General features: G+C 38.8%; 1 protein-coding gene across 7 annotated transcripts in view; it reads left to right on the top strand.

Moving 5' to 3' along the window:
- The window catches only part of gria1a (glutamate receptor, ionotropic, AMPA 1a), an 86,135-nt gene that overhangs the window by 9,253 nt on the left and 60,072 nt on the right, over window positions 1-16,810 (top strand). For all 7 annotated transcript variants that reach the window (XR_012357960.1, XR_012357961.1, XR_012357962.1 and 4 more), the window contains exon 3: window positions 10,289-10,528. Coding sequence is in view for 4 of the 7 variants with exons in the window: in XM_055178188.2 (XP_055034163.1) it covers window positions 10,289-10,528 (240 nt within the window). In the remaining 3 variants the exon portion in view is untranslated. The remainder of the gene's footprint in view (window positions 1-10,288; window positions 10,529-16,810) is intronic.

The raw sequence follows: 16,810 nt of genomic DNA, 5'->3' as shown, positions 1-16,810 counted from the left end.
ATCAAATGAAAGGATTTAATGATCTTTATGAAAATAAAAACAATGAATGAACATTTGACTCCATGATGTTAACTTCGCCTATCAGTCGTGACTATATTAATTTCTTGTTGCTTAATTATACTTATATTATAGTTTTAAGTCGTTGGAAGCGAAGAGAAAAACTACATATTTTAAAATCAACTAGCTTGGTTTACTTTAATGATTTGTGGAGTAAATGGTCTTAAACAGAAGCCCTGTGATTAGACTAAATGTGGTTTGGCCTGACCCAAATTAGACACTTTTGTTAAAGGTTATTTACTTAAGCAGCAGTCTTTCATTCTTAAACGGCGAGAAAGTGTGCTGTGGAATAGAGAAGTATGCAGGTGCGTCGAGATGAATATGTGTGTCTGTAGCGGTGTTGATTTAAAGGGGATATATTTACAGACATTACACTTCTGCAAGGATTTTATTGTATGAACTGTCTAACAGCTATGCTGCACAGTAATTAAACACTGCTTAAAATATCTTTAAAAAAGTCGAACAATATATTGTACAGTACAGTATTGTGCAAATGTCTTGGGCCACCACCAGTTTTCTTGTTTTAGCAAGACCTTCCATATTTATTTTTGCTCGCTTTTTTAAGATACACACAGAAAATACAGGAAATATTTGCATAAAATGTAAAAATATATGTTTTATAACAAAATGACTGGCAAAAGTCAGTATTTAGGGTGACCTCTCATGGCACTAAAGCCTGGAATACACTGCAGGATTTTTCACTCGTATAAAGTTTTTTATATATGGTCATTATTGCATAAACAACAATGAATGATATTAATGTTAAGTCAATGTAAAGACACGTTTATGCGTGTCTAAAGGTCTCGCGGCACAAATGAGGCCGTTTAGCGCGGCGCAGTAGATACAAATTTGCTTCCTTAGCGCGTCTAGTTTTCACAAATGACTCAAATTGGCATCTGATGCCTGAGTTGAAAAATTTGAACTTTGTCATCAATTTGCGCCGCGTTAACCAATCTGACGCCTGAGTTGAAAAATGTGAACTTTGGCATCAATTTGCGCCGCGTTAACCAATCAGGAGCGTGGTTGGTGCTGTGGCGGCAGGCCCGCCCGGAGTCACTCATTCAACATGGAGGAATGGCTAATATTTTGTGCCAATTTTGCTTCAAATGCTTGCTTTTTATGTGCATCTATTTCACTATAGATGCACAAATGCACGCAAATTGTTCAAGGGGCAAACAAGACGCGGTAGACGCTTATTAGGCGCTCTATTCGGGTCTGGTGTGAATCAGGCATAAGACTTTGGCACAGTACGCAGGGTTCCCACGGGTCCTTGAAGTCTTTGAAAGTTTGTGAATCTAGGGAAACAATTCAAGGCCCTGGGAAGTTTTTGAAAATATACATGAATAGATACAGGTCATTGAAAGTGCTTGAATCTATTGTATGCACAAAGTTTTCTGGAAAAAAATCCATATTATTCCCTGTGTAGTGTAGGATAATATCATAAAAATTCTAGACTTTTTAAGCACACGTGCTAAACTGTTTGCTTTAAATGCTTATATCTTCTGTATGCGAATGTTGATTCATATGAAAATGCTTTTTTGCATAGTTGTGTTTGACACATGAAAACATCTCGGGGTTACGTATGTAACTGTTGTTCCCTAAGCGTGAGTTCTGTAACTGTAACAATTTATCTTAAAAGGTAACACGATGTAACCTTGCTCTCACTTAAAATGTGTCCCCACATTTAGTCATTGAATTTGAGGGTATTGGACCTGGAAAGACCTTGTAAGGTCCTTGAATTTGAAGTTAACTAAGGTGTCGGAACCCTGAGTACCGTATAAGAACAAATCGAGATTAACTAGTCTTTATAAACAACTAACTAGTTGTTGGTTTGACTAGCTGTCTAGATTGAAGATGAAACAATGTCTACTTCTTTTCAGTGTTATTTAGTAAACAATCAGACAGCATTACAGGATTTTAGTATGAGATATTAAGATACAACAAATGAAAGGCTGCCTCTTGGCTTCTGCATTTTGCTTACATTTGAAAAAGGTTGAATTTCTTGGAAATAACACATTATGTATAGCTGACCTGGAACTGTCCTCTTAAGGCACAGATACAGCAGAATACAGGAGTGATTATAACAGCATCTCCCCTTAAGCATCAACAGGCATACGCTCCAGTGTGTAGGGTAATGATGTGTGACTCCCAGCAATGAGTATGGATGGGTTTGGTGTGTCAGACAAAGAAAGAGAGAGTGAGGCAGTGAGACAAGGTCTTATTTAGCTTGTCTGTGTGTAATTACTCTTGCAGTTGTACATTTGCTTGTGTGTAGCAGCAGTGCATTAGAGTGTAGTAGCCGAATTGTTTTAAGTGTGTATGTGCGTGTTTTGTATTTTAACTCGGAAGCATGTAGCTTGTGTTTACGTCAGAGTGTGCCTGAGGATATGATGTGCATGTGTGTTTGAACAGAGGACTACAGACCGAAGGAGAAAGCAGAACAGCTCATTAAAGCCAAGACTGTGGATGGTAGAGGTGAAGCGCCACTCTTCTTTAAAATCCACTCCACTACTTCAGTTTTTCCATATGCAGACATGCTGTCGGCATCAACAGCACATGGCTCTAGATAATCCTCAGGTTGATTTGAGGACTGGGAAAACGGAGAGAGAAAGAGAGTGAGCGAAACAGATTGAGAAGGAAATGGCTATTTAGAGTCCGCAATGCTCCTGAGGGAGTCTACCTGCTCTCAGACTGCAGTTTAAAGCGGGTTTACTCCGGAGCACCGCCTGGCAAGAAATCTCTCAGACACGCCGTCATTTAAATAGACTAGTCTCACACATATTAGGTGGAACTGATGTAATTTAGGCTGAGCACATACAGAGACGCTGGAAAGAAAAACCAGTAGACTAGCGTCAAAGGATTTCCCCTGGTTCTTCCCCCCTAGTTATACAAGTCAATCCTACTGTTGCTTTCAGAATTTGAGATTGAAAAATTCCTCTCATGTCAAATTTAAATGTTTGAAGGCAAATCTTTCGGTTGCAATACTTTAATAGTTGTGGGACTAAGTTATTTATAAGGGAGAAACATGGTCATGTAATCCAACTGATCAATGCAACAAGGTCTGCATAGGGTTATTTATAACCCAACAGTTGGGTTTGTCCATATTTTACCTAAATATGGGTTAAAACAATTGAAAGCATTCTTTAATGAGATTGCAGACGGCCTCAGAGCTCACAATCCAAATGAATGGATAGCAGTAGCAGGTGACTTATTTTTTCGAGGGCGCTCGATGCGAAGTTCGTTACAAACATGTATGGAGCCCATCATGTTGTGTGGTTCCTTTTTTCAAAATATGTGTTCTGCGCGTCAAGTGATACTATGTGCATCACGTGTCTTGTCAAAATAAGTGCCTGCTGCAGACGCGTCTAAATGGTTTATGATAAAAGAGACGCTCGCGTTTGCCAGATACTCACATAATCTCATCCGTAATAATCAGAGGTTACTGTTAAGGGAGTGTATTTTGTGAACGTGAGCGTCTCTTTTATCATACATGGTTTTGACGCGTGTGCAGCAGGCACTTATTTTGACAAAACACGTGATGCACATGGTTCACATTACGCAACAAACACATATTTTGAAAACGGAAGCAACACACATGAAACTCCGAACACTTGTTTTGAATTAGCGCCCCTCAGATGAGCAGTCACGAGCCGCCACTGATAGATAGTTTCAGCTACTGACAGCTTGACAGTGGAAATGTAACAATACCCTCTATAGAGTTAAAAATCTTTTTCATAATAACCCTTTCACAGCATTTAATTACATCAGTTTAGCCGCTCAAACTGAACATTCACTGCAACAAGTTCATCAGTCTTCCCCACCTTAATATCCTGGTTTTGTAAGGCCCACCGAGATCTGTTTGTGAGATTGTGCCAGGAAGGACAGATGCTGTCAGGATCTTTAGTACGGCCGGAGAGCACAGGTCGGCCAGAGGTGGCAGGATCGCTTTTACGGCTCCACTCAGGGTAACACAAACCACTGCAGGCGACCAGTGTGTTCCTGTCATTAGAGTGCCGGGTGACATGACCATGTGCTCCCTGTCAGGAGGAACTTCTCAAAACAGGGAAGCAGATGTGAGCGAGAGAGAGCTACACGCTCCAATCTGCTGCCACATTATTACACACAGGGAAAGCAGCGGCAGCCGTGTGGCAAATAATTTCCATTAAAATGTTTTGCAAATGAGTTACTGATTAAAAACCAATTTGCTTGTCATTTTGCTATTTTGGCTCTGATTAGCTTTGCTCAGATTAGTCAAGGTGAAGTGTATTTGACAAGGTAATTGAAATAACCGTGAAAAGTCCCAATGCTCATTTCTGTGTCATACAGAAATAAAAGTACAAAAGTTGTCACGGGGACGGTACATTATATAAAGGTCCTAATTTGGTACAGATATGTATATTTGAGATACCAGTATGTACCTCCAATGGCGCTTTTTTCATTGCATAGTACCCCACGGTTTGGTTTGGTTTGGGTCAGGTCGGGTCAGCTAACCTCACTTTGGCTTGGTTAGCTTTTCCATCGAGTTTAGTAACACTTCGGAGTGGGAGGGATTATAGGCGTATCGTTATATTTGCGCTGCCTACTGCTGTGACATCATACTAGTGAGAGCGTCGTTGTACATTCCCATACATTCATTTATTTCTCAGTCTACTAAAAATTCAAATTTGAGCACCACAAATAGATGTTTGCACATCGCGTTTATCACTACCACTGTCTCACATATCAGTTTCTGTACAAACACCCGTGGCGTCTGTCAACGCGCTCCGCTAAGCCTCATTTAAGTTGCATTTAAGCATATATGCAGACGTGTGCATCGCGAATGTACTGCCACAAACTTCAAGCTAATCTTTTACATTATATCGATGACGCTGGTAGTGACGATTCTCTCAGACCAATCAGTGATCTACAATGTTTTCGCGTCACGTTTAGTTTCAGCTCGGCTCGCTTGGAACCCCAACCAAGGTGGTACTAAAAAAAGTATCGGGTACTACTTAAAAAAAGCTCCGCTGAGCCTCATTTAAGTTGCATTTAAACATATATGCGGACGTGCGCGTCGCGAATGTGCCGCCACAAACTTCAAGTCTGGAAAAAAATTGGTATGGTGTTCCTGATTCTGAACCTGTGGATGATTTTCAACACTAAAAGGGAGTTTGGGAACTTATAGCAGAGCACAGACGACAAGAAGTTTGCCAGAGACAGCGCAAGCTAGCATGAAGGTAAAGCTAATCTTTTATATTATAGCGATGATGCTGGTAGTGACGATTCTCTCAGACCAATCAGTGATCTACAGTGTTTTCGCATTTTCGCGTTGGTATCAGTTTGGCTTGCTTGGAACCCCAACCAAGGTGGTACTAAAAAAGTATCGGGTACCACGTAAAAAAAGACCCCAAAAGTAAGCTGACCTTACCCAAACCAAACTATGGGATACTATGCAATGGAAAAGCACCATAAGATGCTAATGTGACCTTTGAGGTACAAATATCTTTTAGGTGACAACTTTAGGTACCACCCCAGTGACAACTTTTGTAGCTTTTTTTCTCAGAGTGTAGTTTAATTTTAGATAAAAAACATGCCTAAAATATGACAAACCATAATATACATTTTAAAACCGATCATCTTAACACAATGGTTCTCAAACGTTTTCAGCGTGCAGCCCCCTTTGTGTACGGTGCATTCCTTTGCGGCTCCCCCAAAGAAAATTTATGACAAAAACAGTTCTAAAATGTCACATTTTTATTAAACAAATTATTAAATTATACAAAGTAGTGATGCCTTTTTTTAGGTTTAATTTCACAGAATTCATGATAAATTAATGTATTTTACAAAAATGTCATAAAACTGGGACCCCAGTTGAGGACCACTGTCTTAACACAGAAGGAAATAAACATAACCCTTAACCGTATTTATGTGTGTGAAAAGGATTTGTCATGTTGTGTACTGACCAGATGTGAATAAAGCAATAAGCAGTTTGTTTGTCCACACTGAATATGTAAATGCTGTGTTACATTCAGAATATGGCTGATGTGTCATATACAGTACATCGGGATTTTGAACTGAGAAGTGTCTGTGGGTGGAGCTACATGATATAAAAATGAATAAAAACTGTCAATAAACACTGTCGATTTTTTGCATTAAGAAATGCAATAAGGCTGTATTCAGTCTCAGACTATAAATATAGATGTAACAAATATTACCTCAAGTTAATTAATGTTTCTCTAATGTCTGGAACCGAGCTTTAAAGTTCAATAATGCGTTGTAGCTAAACAAGCTTCGATTATTAACATGGTACGAATTGCCAAAAAGGTAAACTATGTGAAACCATTTAAGACAAGCACATATGGTACTTTGAGGAGCTTGATTCAATGCGCCATATGTCTTCGGTAATAGCTAACACAGAGGGACGCTGTCCCCCACGTTCACTCCTCTTTCTGTCTTTCTGTCTCCCTGGGTCCACAAAGCTCAGCCCAGACAGAATTAATGTGCAAGTCATCAGTCACACAGAAACCAGAGCTGTGTGATAAGAACATCCCCAATATTACCTCAGAGCTCACTGCAGCGCCTGTTAGAAGTGTCGTATTCATTATTGCTTAGCACGTAGTCTGTGAATTTCCTCCGTACAGTGCAGAGAGAACACTTTAAATTAGCATGTCAGTCTGGAATATTACACAATGTTCTAGTTATATTAAGAAATGTTATAAGATGGAAACAGGTTGTTGATTCTTATAATATTTCTGGGTAGATTCATGTTTAGATTTGACACTTTAATCCAAGCTACTTAGTTTATAAGGTACATTTTATTAGTTTGTGTATTATTTTGAAATCGAACCCATGACCTTGCCGTTGCAAGCACCATCTTTAATATCTTTATATTATTTCTTCCAGGGGCTGTTTAAACCTGGTATTTAGATGCATTTTGGTCGAGAGAGACACGTTCACGTTTACACCTGGTGCTTTAATCCGTCTCTTTATCCACTTTCGACCGCTTCTGTCCTGATTACTTTAAGGGGTGGTCTGTGGGCGAGTCCCTTTATTTTCATTTAAATTCGAGCGGGAGAATGATGGGTTTAGATTGACACACACACACCAATATTAGGTCAAAGTCCGCTGCTTGTGTTGTTAGTAACATGTTGCCCAATGTTATGTAAGAGCTTACTCTGATATTTCAGAGCAACTGATCAAATATGCTTGTGCAACTTCTTCAAATTGAAACAAAACTGGAAGAGGTAGAGAGCAGCCTTTTTTCAGTTTTAACCAAGAAAGCCTAAAGATCGCGTTTAACACTGTGGGTTTGCGCTAGAAGTTATGTCCAATTTAAAAACATTTTGCTCATTACGCATAATATAATAGGCAGAGAGTGGGCAGCCTTATGTGGATGCTCAAACACATCCGGTTGAATACGTTTTCGACTACCTCTGAATGTGGTCATTAATACCTGTATTTAGCGTCGTCCACTTGTGACCTGATCGACCAAACCGCATCTTAATATCAGGTGTAAACAAGTTCCTAGATATCAAAAGGAGAGCAAATTGAAGCTTTTGCTTAAAGTTTTTTTGCCCAAATTTTACTCACCCTCAACCGTCCTTTCTTCTTTCAGCCAAACAGTCAGAGTTATTTTTTATAAAATCCTAGATCTTTATTAAGCTTTATAATGGCATTGGATAGTGCCCCTTGTTAATGCTCCAAAAGTGCATCATCCATCAAAAATTAATCCATAAAGTTATTACATGTCTTTTGAGATAATGTGATGGGTTTTTTAAGGAAACATTTATATTTTAACTACTAACTAAAGCCATACATGTGTTCACAAAAGAGTTAAGGTCCGGCTGAAGGCCACTGACCCAACCTTACAGAAATCTCACAATGTCTCCATTAGTTTCAGATGAGATCTCAACAATATCACAAACTTAGATTTGCAAGTCTGCACTCAAATATCAAAATTTTTACAGATTTTAATGAACATTTTTCATCAAATTTACCCGAATCCAGATTATTTTACCAATATATTCAACATCCATACTCTTTGTTTTTTTATTAATTGTCTCATGTATTTCTATTTTTTATTAATATCTCTTTAAATGGTACTTAAAGGGAAATTTCATAGATTGAAACATGAATCTTTATTGAAAGTGGGTCATATTTGTAGTCGAAATGTAACATAAATTTAGAATTTTGTGCCTATTTGACTGCGAAAAGACAGACCTTGACTTTAGGGCACATTTGTATAGAAAACTACAACTCCCACAATGCACAGCTCTCTCCCATTAATCGGAACACCGCTCAGATATTGTGTACATAAATGCCACGTTAGTATACCAAAGAAAATAGAAACACTATATACGTCCATTTATCCCTGCAGGCTTTGGCTGTCGCTTCCAGTTTAGGATTCTAAAATATGTATCCAGGACACCGCTGTCCATATACAGTACGAAGCTTGGGTAGGAGCAATCTTCATTCAGTTTCTGATATATTTTTGAGAGTGCTTGGCCAAACATGTAAATTCCCAATATGTATACTCCACAGACGCGCTGGCTCAGCACTTGTGCTCGTAAGCCGAAACACGTCTGTGAAATAAACACGTGCAAAGTACCTCTTTTTACCCGGGAACATTCACCAGGAAACGTCCATATCCTGATCTGAAGCGGAAATGTTATACAGAAAGCACACAGCGAGAGTACAGCCACTACTAGTCCGTCCAAGCTCGAGCCAGTCCGGGCTTCTCTACGCAGCAGAGGCAAAGGGATTGTGGTGTCTTCCCTGGGCTCCTCTACGCAGCCGAAGCCCAGCCTCCAGCCTACTCCTCAGGCTTCTGTTCTTCCATCTGCCTCAGCTCTTTGCTGTATTGTGGCTCATAAATGCGCAATGAACAGCGGATTAGAGCATCACGCTTGCAAAATCACCCTCTTCCATATTATATCGATAACCTTCCAATATTATTGTTACTTGAAGTCTATGTTTGTATATTTTCGTAAGTCCCACCCACTGATCTGTAATATGTCTGTAGCCTGAGTGGGTCCCACCAATAGCCCCCACCTTGGAAAAATGAGGAATGAGTGTTTGTAGTCTTTCACCCTTGACAAAGATATAGCACTTCCTTCTTTCAATGACACAAAATTAAGATTTTTACATCATTGAAAGAAGGAAGTGCAACACTGAAATCTACATATTTCTCCCATCTCAGGGGAAACTGAGGGAATGATGCACGACCATTCAAAAACATGACTGGGGTTCTAACGATACAAAACTTAATGCAAATCGGTGAAGTGTCCATTTAACCGAAACACATCTGAGAACTCCATCAAATCTCCTGAGCAACATCTGAGAAAAAAAATCCTCTGGGTTAAATTATGAAAGTAAAATAATATATGTGGGTAATACATGAACATCTACAAAAACCTTTTATCATGTCATAGTGGCTAAAGTATTAAAATGAGTCTCAGTGCAATGTATAGGCCAGCGGTCATACTTAAACCCACACACTTTTCAGAAGCTGGCACTCTCCGCTACTTGTTGGCTGTTTTGTAGTGGGACAGGCAGTTTGGGTGATGGCCATGCCTATCGCTCATGCTCCCCTGCACCCCTCAGGCTGCCCCTGCTGGGATTTGGGCCTTGGGCAGTGAACAGACTGCAACTTCAATCTGTTTAGCTGCAGCATTGAAACGTAAGGCCCAAAGCTGCAGTAAAAAAAGATCCCGGCCAGGGCAAAGATAGCACAACAGAGTGTGATGCACCATTCAAATAAATAAACAGGGAAACCTGCCTTTGAAACCCGGTTCAAAACAGATGGGGGCATTTTACCACCGACAGAGAGGGAGAGCAGGAGAGAAAAAAGATATTCAATGTGCAGGGTAGGAGAAATAGAAAAGTGCCCCGCTGTTTGGTAAATGTCAGCGAGACTTTGTGTGCATCGATTATCTGTACCTTCACAAAGTCTGTCTGTGACCATTCCTTGTCCATTGATGGGTACGGAAATAATAACAGCTTGGCAACAAGTTATAAAAGTAAAGTCTCACTCACTTATAATTTAATAAAAGCGTTATTACATATACTGTATGTGCAGAAAGGGTCCTTGCGTGAAACCGGTGCCTACACACATACATTTATTCTGTTCCTATTGCTTAAAATTGGTGTTGGTCTGCATCATTCTTAAAAAGGGCCCAATTTAAGTGCAAACTTACTGATGATTTATGAATCAGACCCTGTATTGTATTGTAAGTCCTGCTTTTTTCTCCAGTCTGTTCACAGTTCGCCAAAGGAGTCTATGCTATCATCGGTGTGTATGACAGGAAGACCGTAAACATGCTGATGTCGTTCTGCGGCGCGCTGCACGTCTGCTTTGTGACGCCCAGTTTCCCCATGGAAAACTCCAACCAGTTTGTCATCCAGCTGAGACCCGAACTGCAAGACGCCTTGGTGGGTGTTATTGAGTACTACAAGTGGACCACGTTCGTCTACATGTACAGCTCAGACTCTGGTGAGACTTGCTTTTCATGATCTTAGCCGTGAAGTCTTTTAATTCCATTTTGATTATGTTTGGTTGGTTTCGGAGACCCAGTGTTTACCCCACGTTGCTGGTGTGCGGATTGTATCAGCTTTTGTTCTCGCTCTGTTTGCGAACTTGTTGGTGTGCAGTGACAGATATAGATATGACTCATGAGAGGGCTGACTGGTTGTGTGTCACTAGGCTGAGCTGCTGTCATCTGAGTAGATGCATTTCTCTTTGCACTTGGAAGCTCATTTGGGCATATTTCTTTATGGAAATCTGCCAAAATGAGGCTGTTGTGCGAACCATGAATATTTCTGTTTTGCCGTCATTTAGCAAAAGGAGTTTAATAAACATTTGGAGATGTGAATAAATTAAACTACTGTTTATTTAAATAAAATAAAAAATGAAGAGAACTACAAAAACACAACCGATCTGTAACTCCTCATGCCTGAAAATCCTAGATCTACTCATGGGCATGGGCAACCTATGCTGCTTTCCAGGCAGGCAGAGTCTGGCACACCTGTCTCCACCAGGTGTGCTATTCTTCCTGACTGCATGCAATATCCCCATAATGTGTCACCATCTGTCACAGGCATTCGTTTTAACCATGATGGAAACATGATGCAATCTGAATATTACAGGTTATTTAAATCACTTGGTGGAATGCAGTTACCCACAATGCTTTGGGCATTACCTGTCCCATCTCTTTTCTTTTTCCGGCTCTCCTTTTTCATTGCGCTTGTCAGTACTGTCATTGGTCTGCGCACACAACAGGTTTGATGCATGCCTATATGCGTGCCACGGGTGTCATGCTGATGGTTTTATCATGTGGAAGTGTTGAGGGCTCTGGGTTTAGATTGTAGGATCATTAACTCTGTGACTGAGAGGAACCAAACTGCAGGAATCCATATCACCAGCCTCTTGTTGCCTAGATACAGCTCGGCACTGTCTATGGGGTTATTTTAAGCCTTTTAAGGGTACGTACTGTATGAGAGCGCATGTAGCCTATATGTGAACCCGTTTACACCGATGGCTCACCGCGAGCTTCCCATGAAAATAGAATTGTCCCCCATTACATCATCACTTTATTATTACTGCACCTTGCTGTTTTTTATGTTAGCGTAGTACTCCGTTGGCATCATACCACCCCAGACGAATAAGAATGGGGTAAAAAGAGGCGACTTTCCCCGCTGGCTCTGTTCTCCATGTGCATCGTGAGCCATTTGTTCAGCCCGCTGAGAATGTGAGCTACTTAATGTCAAATCACCCTGCAGTCATAACGTGGTCCAGCTGTACTCACATTGAGTCAAACATGGAGCAAAACTAGCTCAGATGCAGAGGGGTCAAAGGTCAAGTGTTCAAAACCGAGGCGCAGAAGCAGAGGAAGAAATCAATATTCCTCCTAAACCCCGTCATCAATATTTTCTTCCTACACTTTGAAATCCAGCTATTTTTAAATTGATTATTTTAGGTAGGTGTTACTTTTTGGGACACAGGGTTGATTTTTATTTTAAATGAATTACTTTTTGTTATTTGAAGGTCACATTAATACTAAAATTGTTTTTCATGTCTTTTATAATTAATTTTTGTTATTTTTAAAATGCCTTTTATGAAAGCATTCTTTACATATTTGCCCTGAACTTATTCTTTTAATGTCAAAATATACAAAGTCATACATTTTTGTTTTATTTTATAAATATATAAATATTATAGTTGTGTGTCATTTACAATCAATCATTCATTTTGTCAGTGTTCAAATATGTTATTTCAATTACTGTCATTTAGATTTAAAAGTGCCAAAGTATGCACTGATTCAATATTTTAAATTGTTCTCTGATATCTATATCAGTCCCTCCAGAAAAACGCGATTATGCGATCACATGATTCAATGAATAATCAGCCAAGTCCGCATATTTATGGGGGGAGTGCATTTTTTCGAATACGCCGTACTTTCGCCGCATAAATTACAGATTTCCGCTTGCAAAATATGCAGGGCTTGCATGATTTCATAATCCCCGCATTTTCTGAGCAAAAAGTCACATATATCTTAGCAGAAAGTTGAAAAATGTTGCATTTACTTCACACAAGCGCAGCCATGTCCACTGTTGCCATGGGAACATTATGAAATGACGTGATTATGGGACGTGGACATCATTGAAAAGCTGCAAACAGTTTTTGAAAGTTCCCGCAATTTTTGCAAATTCTATAAATATCCAGAATATTCCATCACTTTTTTTATGAAAACTTGCCGCAAGATCAAGGATTTTTGCCATCAACAATCACAAAAAAAAATTTTCTGGAAGGACTGTATAGTAGGTATGTGACTTTATTAACTCTCTCCCCACCATTGATGAGTTATTTTGTCAATTAAGAGAAAACGTTTCCCTGCCAATGACGCTTTTCTGATGAGTTTTTACAGTATAGGATAATTCCACTATTATTCGCTTACCTTATAAAAACTAAAGCATCAACTAATTTAAAAACAAATAAAAATCTGTGTATGTTTTGATCATTGTTCTGAATCTGATCTCTAACAAAATGTAGTTACAAAAATGCTATTATTTCAGCTTTTTGCTCAAAATTTAGTATTTTTGAAGAAACCCATATTTGAGAGATGATAAAAAGAGAACAAATGAACAAGATTGGATGAAAGTTTTTTTTCGATATGTTTGTTTATTTGTTTGTTTGTAAGCAAAGGGTCTGTTCTTTCGTTTGATATATTGTATGTTTATATATTTATAGAAGAGAACTTTCTGAAAGGCATTTTGTGAAAAAGTGCTGGGGGGAATGGTTTAAAGATACAATTTGTAGAATCTGCCGCTAGATGGCACACAATCAAAATAATAACAATGACATAGATTAATGACATTCTGAAGCAGTTGTCTTTAACTCAACCGCTGATGGCCATCAATCAGACGGGAATGAGAAATCATGTTAACAGATGAGGTAAAGTAATCAAGTTTTATAAATGTTGCGTTTGGTGACATCATTTTATTTCATTATGGAAGGTTTCATGTAATGTTCAAAACTAAATTGTTAGTCATAGATGTTACAGTATTAGTCCAATTTGATGGTGTGTAACACAGCACAGAATTAAGTATTCAGATTACCATAAACAAAAGAGTAGACCAACAGGCGCTATACACTAACGCATACTTTCGCATTTGTCCACGACACTGTTGTCATGTAGTTTCTACATTAGTAAAGGCGGTAACATAGGGTAACTTGGATATTAACGTCATTGACAGGCGACTGCACTGCCCCGTGTCACTGTTTAGAATGGCAATTTTCTCATAATTTACAAGTAGTTGAAAACATTACAGATATTGTTAGTAATCAGCTGGAGAAAATATATAACATTGAACTAGTGGTTTTCAGATATTTTACTGCAAGTATCTTTCAAATTGTACCTTTACATGTCCATTTACATTTTGTCATTAGTAAAACTTGGCAGCTTAAAGGCTAGCATATAGCATTAACTAGCAAATAGCGCTAACTCAGCAGTCACAACTTTGGCACCTTACAGTTTTTAAAATATGGCAGAATTCTTTTGTGATGTCCTGTTTTAAAGAAACACCCAAAGTGCTCTTAATGTCTTATTTTCAATGTGTATGTCCAGTTGGACTTACTTATTAAACTTTCTATGTGTGTAGTCGCTGCAGTTTTGACAATGGTCCAGCTCTTAGTGATGTATTTTGTTGTCCATCCCACCACATAAATAAAATATTTATTCTTGTTATCTCTACTGTATGACTCAACATCTTTATAACTTTATAACATGTATCCTTGTTGTTGTTGTTGTTGCTCTCTTTTAATTGCAGCTCATGCAACAGCCGGGTGGTGTTGCTTCAAAGAAAGGCCGTAAAATTCAAGTGCGCTTTTATATTTCACATAAAACAAACCTAAATAAGTCCATTAAACATTTCATCAACAATTCCCCATATAAATGCTCACAGGGGAGTTATTTATGTATTTTTGTGGAGCCCGTCGAGCGTTGGTTGTCGGATCTGATTCCAGGAGGCAATAGACTCCCACTGTTAGTGTTTGATGGGGTGTTGACTGCACATAAAAAGCTGAAGTTCGGCTTTGTGAAGTTACTGGATAAACTTAGGCTAAATTGTTCAGCGAAGCACTCGCACAGCAAAAAGCATAGATTGCTGTTAAAAGCAGTGGAGTGTTTAGAGGGGTTTCTGATGATTTTGAAGGAGCTGGCAATGGTGCTGATACATTGAGAACACAAGGAGCATAAGCTGCTCTCACTGGCAACATAACAAGTGCAATCATGCACGCTTGTGCTCTCAACTGTTATCATGTCATGGTATCATACAGTAGGATCCTTCAAAACTGTTTGCTTTTTATGTGAGAGAAAAGTTGAATATGGTGTTATCTAGACACTGTTGCCCTGTTTCAAAAGTTTACCTACCTACGTTGTTGTGCACAGACTCTCCACCACTGATAAATTGAAGTAAATACTGTGGTTTAAAAAAACAATATCTAAGAATTTTACTGCAGTTTTTCAACTTTTACTTTGCTTTTCAAGCCACAAATTAAAGGTTAAAGTGAAGAGGTTCCTCTTCTTGGCCAGGTTATATTTAAAGTTTGGTTCCAAAACGCAATAAATTCATTTTGACTAATTTCGGTAAAAACTTGTTTTCTATACCAAGAAAGTGACAAGATGAAAGCCACTATTTTCTGTTACAAACTTTCACATAGCTAGCCTGACGTTGCCATACTCAATTCTAGTCAGAATTTGAGTCTGATACCGCTCCATTGAGCTATAATTATGAGGCGTGTCTCAACCGAAAAATGCCTCTGCACTCAATTGGATAGACCTACGACCAATCAGAGCAACCGAGTGTGTAACGTATGTTGAAATTACGTCTTTGCAGCCTGACCGAACTGGTAGTTATTCGCTACAATGATACTAACATTGTGATTATACCGAGTTAGCGAATGTACATCAACGCCTATTATGTTTACAACATTTCGTTTATATCACAACATGAAGTATTTACTAAGTCATAGAGTAAGACTATCTCTTACCATTTGTACGTTAGGTGAACTTCATCCACGGCGATAGCCATTACGTTTGCTTGAAAATATTGGAGCCTAGCATGTCCCTCCACTTATTCAGCAACCACGATTCCGGGCTTCCGAAAAGAAGCTGGCAACGACCGCTAATTATATCCATCTCGTTTGAAAAAAAGGGAGAAAAGATGACGTAATAACACGGTGGATATTGGATTTTGCTTAAAATTAAGAATTTACTTTTTAATACTTTTTAAGACCAGATACAATAATGATTTCGGTGATAACTTGTTTAAAAGGTGTTTATTGCGTTTTGGAAACAAACTCTTCATTTCTTACTTCATATGGGCGTGATATTTACATGAAGACGGCACGTTTAATGTTTTAGGAATCACCCGTGAATTCTGTCATAATCAGTTTTCTGCTCTCAGATCGGCATTAGTTACTTGGATTCATAAATCAATTTGTCGTATTCTTTTCAGCATATTCTAAAGCAGTTGTACTAGGCAATCCCAGAATGCATTTCAGCAGGGCTTAGTAAACCTAAGCTATTGATGCTAAAGATGATACTAGAGCATGTTTTTTATCTTAAGTGATTTAAGTTGGTGTCTGAGGGAATTCACTGATTGGTCTTTTGGGGTTGTGCACATCTACCATGATGCTAAGATCAATGCCTTTGCTAATCGAAACCCATTTCCTGTTTGCAAGCAATGTTGATGAATCTCACTCTTTGTCTACTGTTCGGTATCTTTCAGGCAGGTTTTTCTAAATTTAACAGCCAATAAAGTGACATTCAGATGGTCAGAGGTGGATGGAGATAACAGAGTGTCAATACTATAGTCCTTAACACTGCTTGGTTGCTGCAGAGTGTTGTTAATTCTTAATGAACTATTGTAGCTTTTGCATAGCAGTGTTTGTCTTTATACTCTATTATTGAAATACATTACTTTTACATATGGATGCATTGCAGTTTCAGCCATATTTGTTTTATCTACCAGATAACTGTAGGCTTTTTACTGTAATTGCATTGTATTTATATAGGGGCGGTTTCCCAGACAGGGCTTATCCAACCCAGTCTCACGGAGTTGCAAAATAGCTTGGATTTAGGGTTAAAAACAACTTTTGTTACATAAAAATGACATCCTAACCCAAACACCAATTCTAACCCCAACTTCAAGCGACCATGCCTTTAAAATAGACAAAAACATGGAGAAACCTGTATATTAAATAACCTCCTTCAGC

Source organism: Misgurnus anguillicaudatus, chromosome 16, assembly GCF_027580225.2.
Source record: "Misgurnus anguillicaudatus chromosome 16, ASM2758022v2, whole genome shotgun sequence".
In the NCBI taxonomy this organism is placed as follows: domain Eukaryota; kingdom Metazoa; phylum Chordata; class Actinopteri; order Cypriniformes; family Cobitidae; genus Misgurnus; species Misgurnus anguillicaudatus.
The sequence above is the reverse complement of the archived record's forward strand: the minus strand, read 5'-3'. Positions and strand labels throughout refer to the sequence as shown.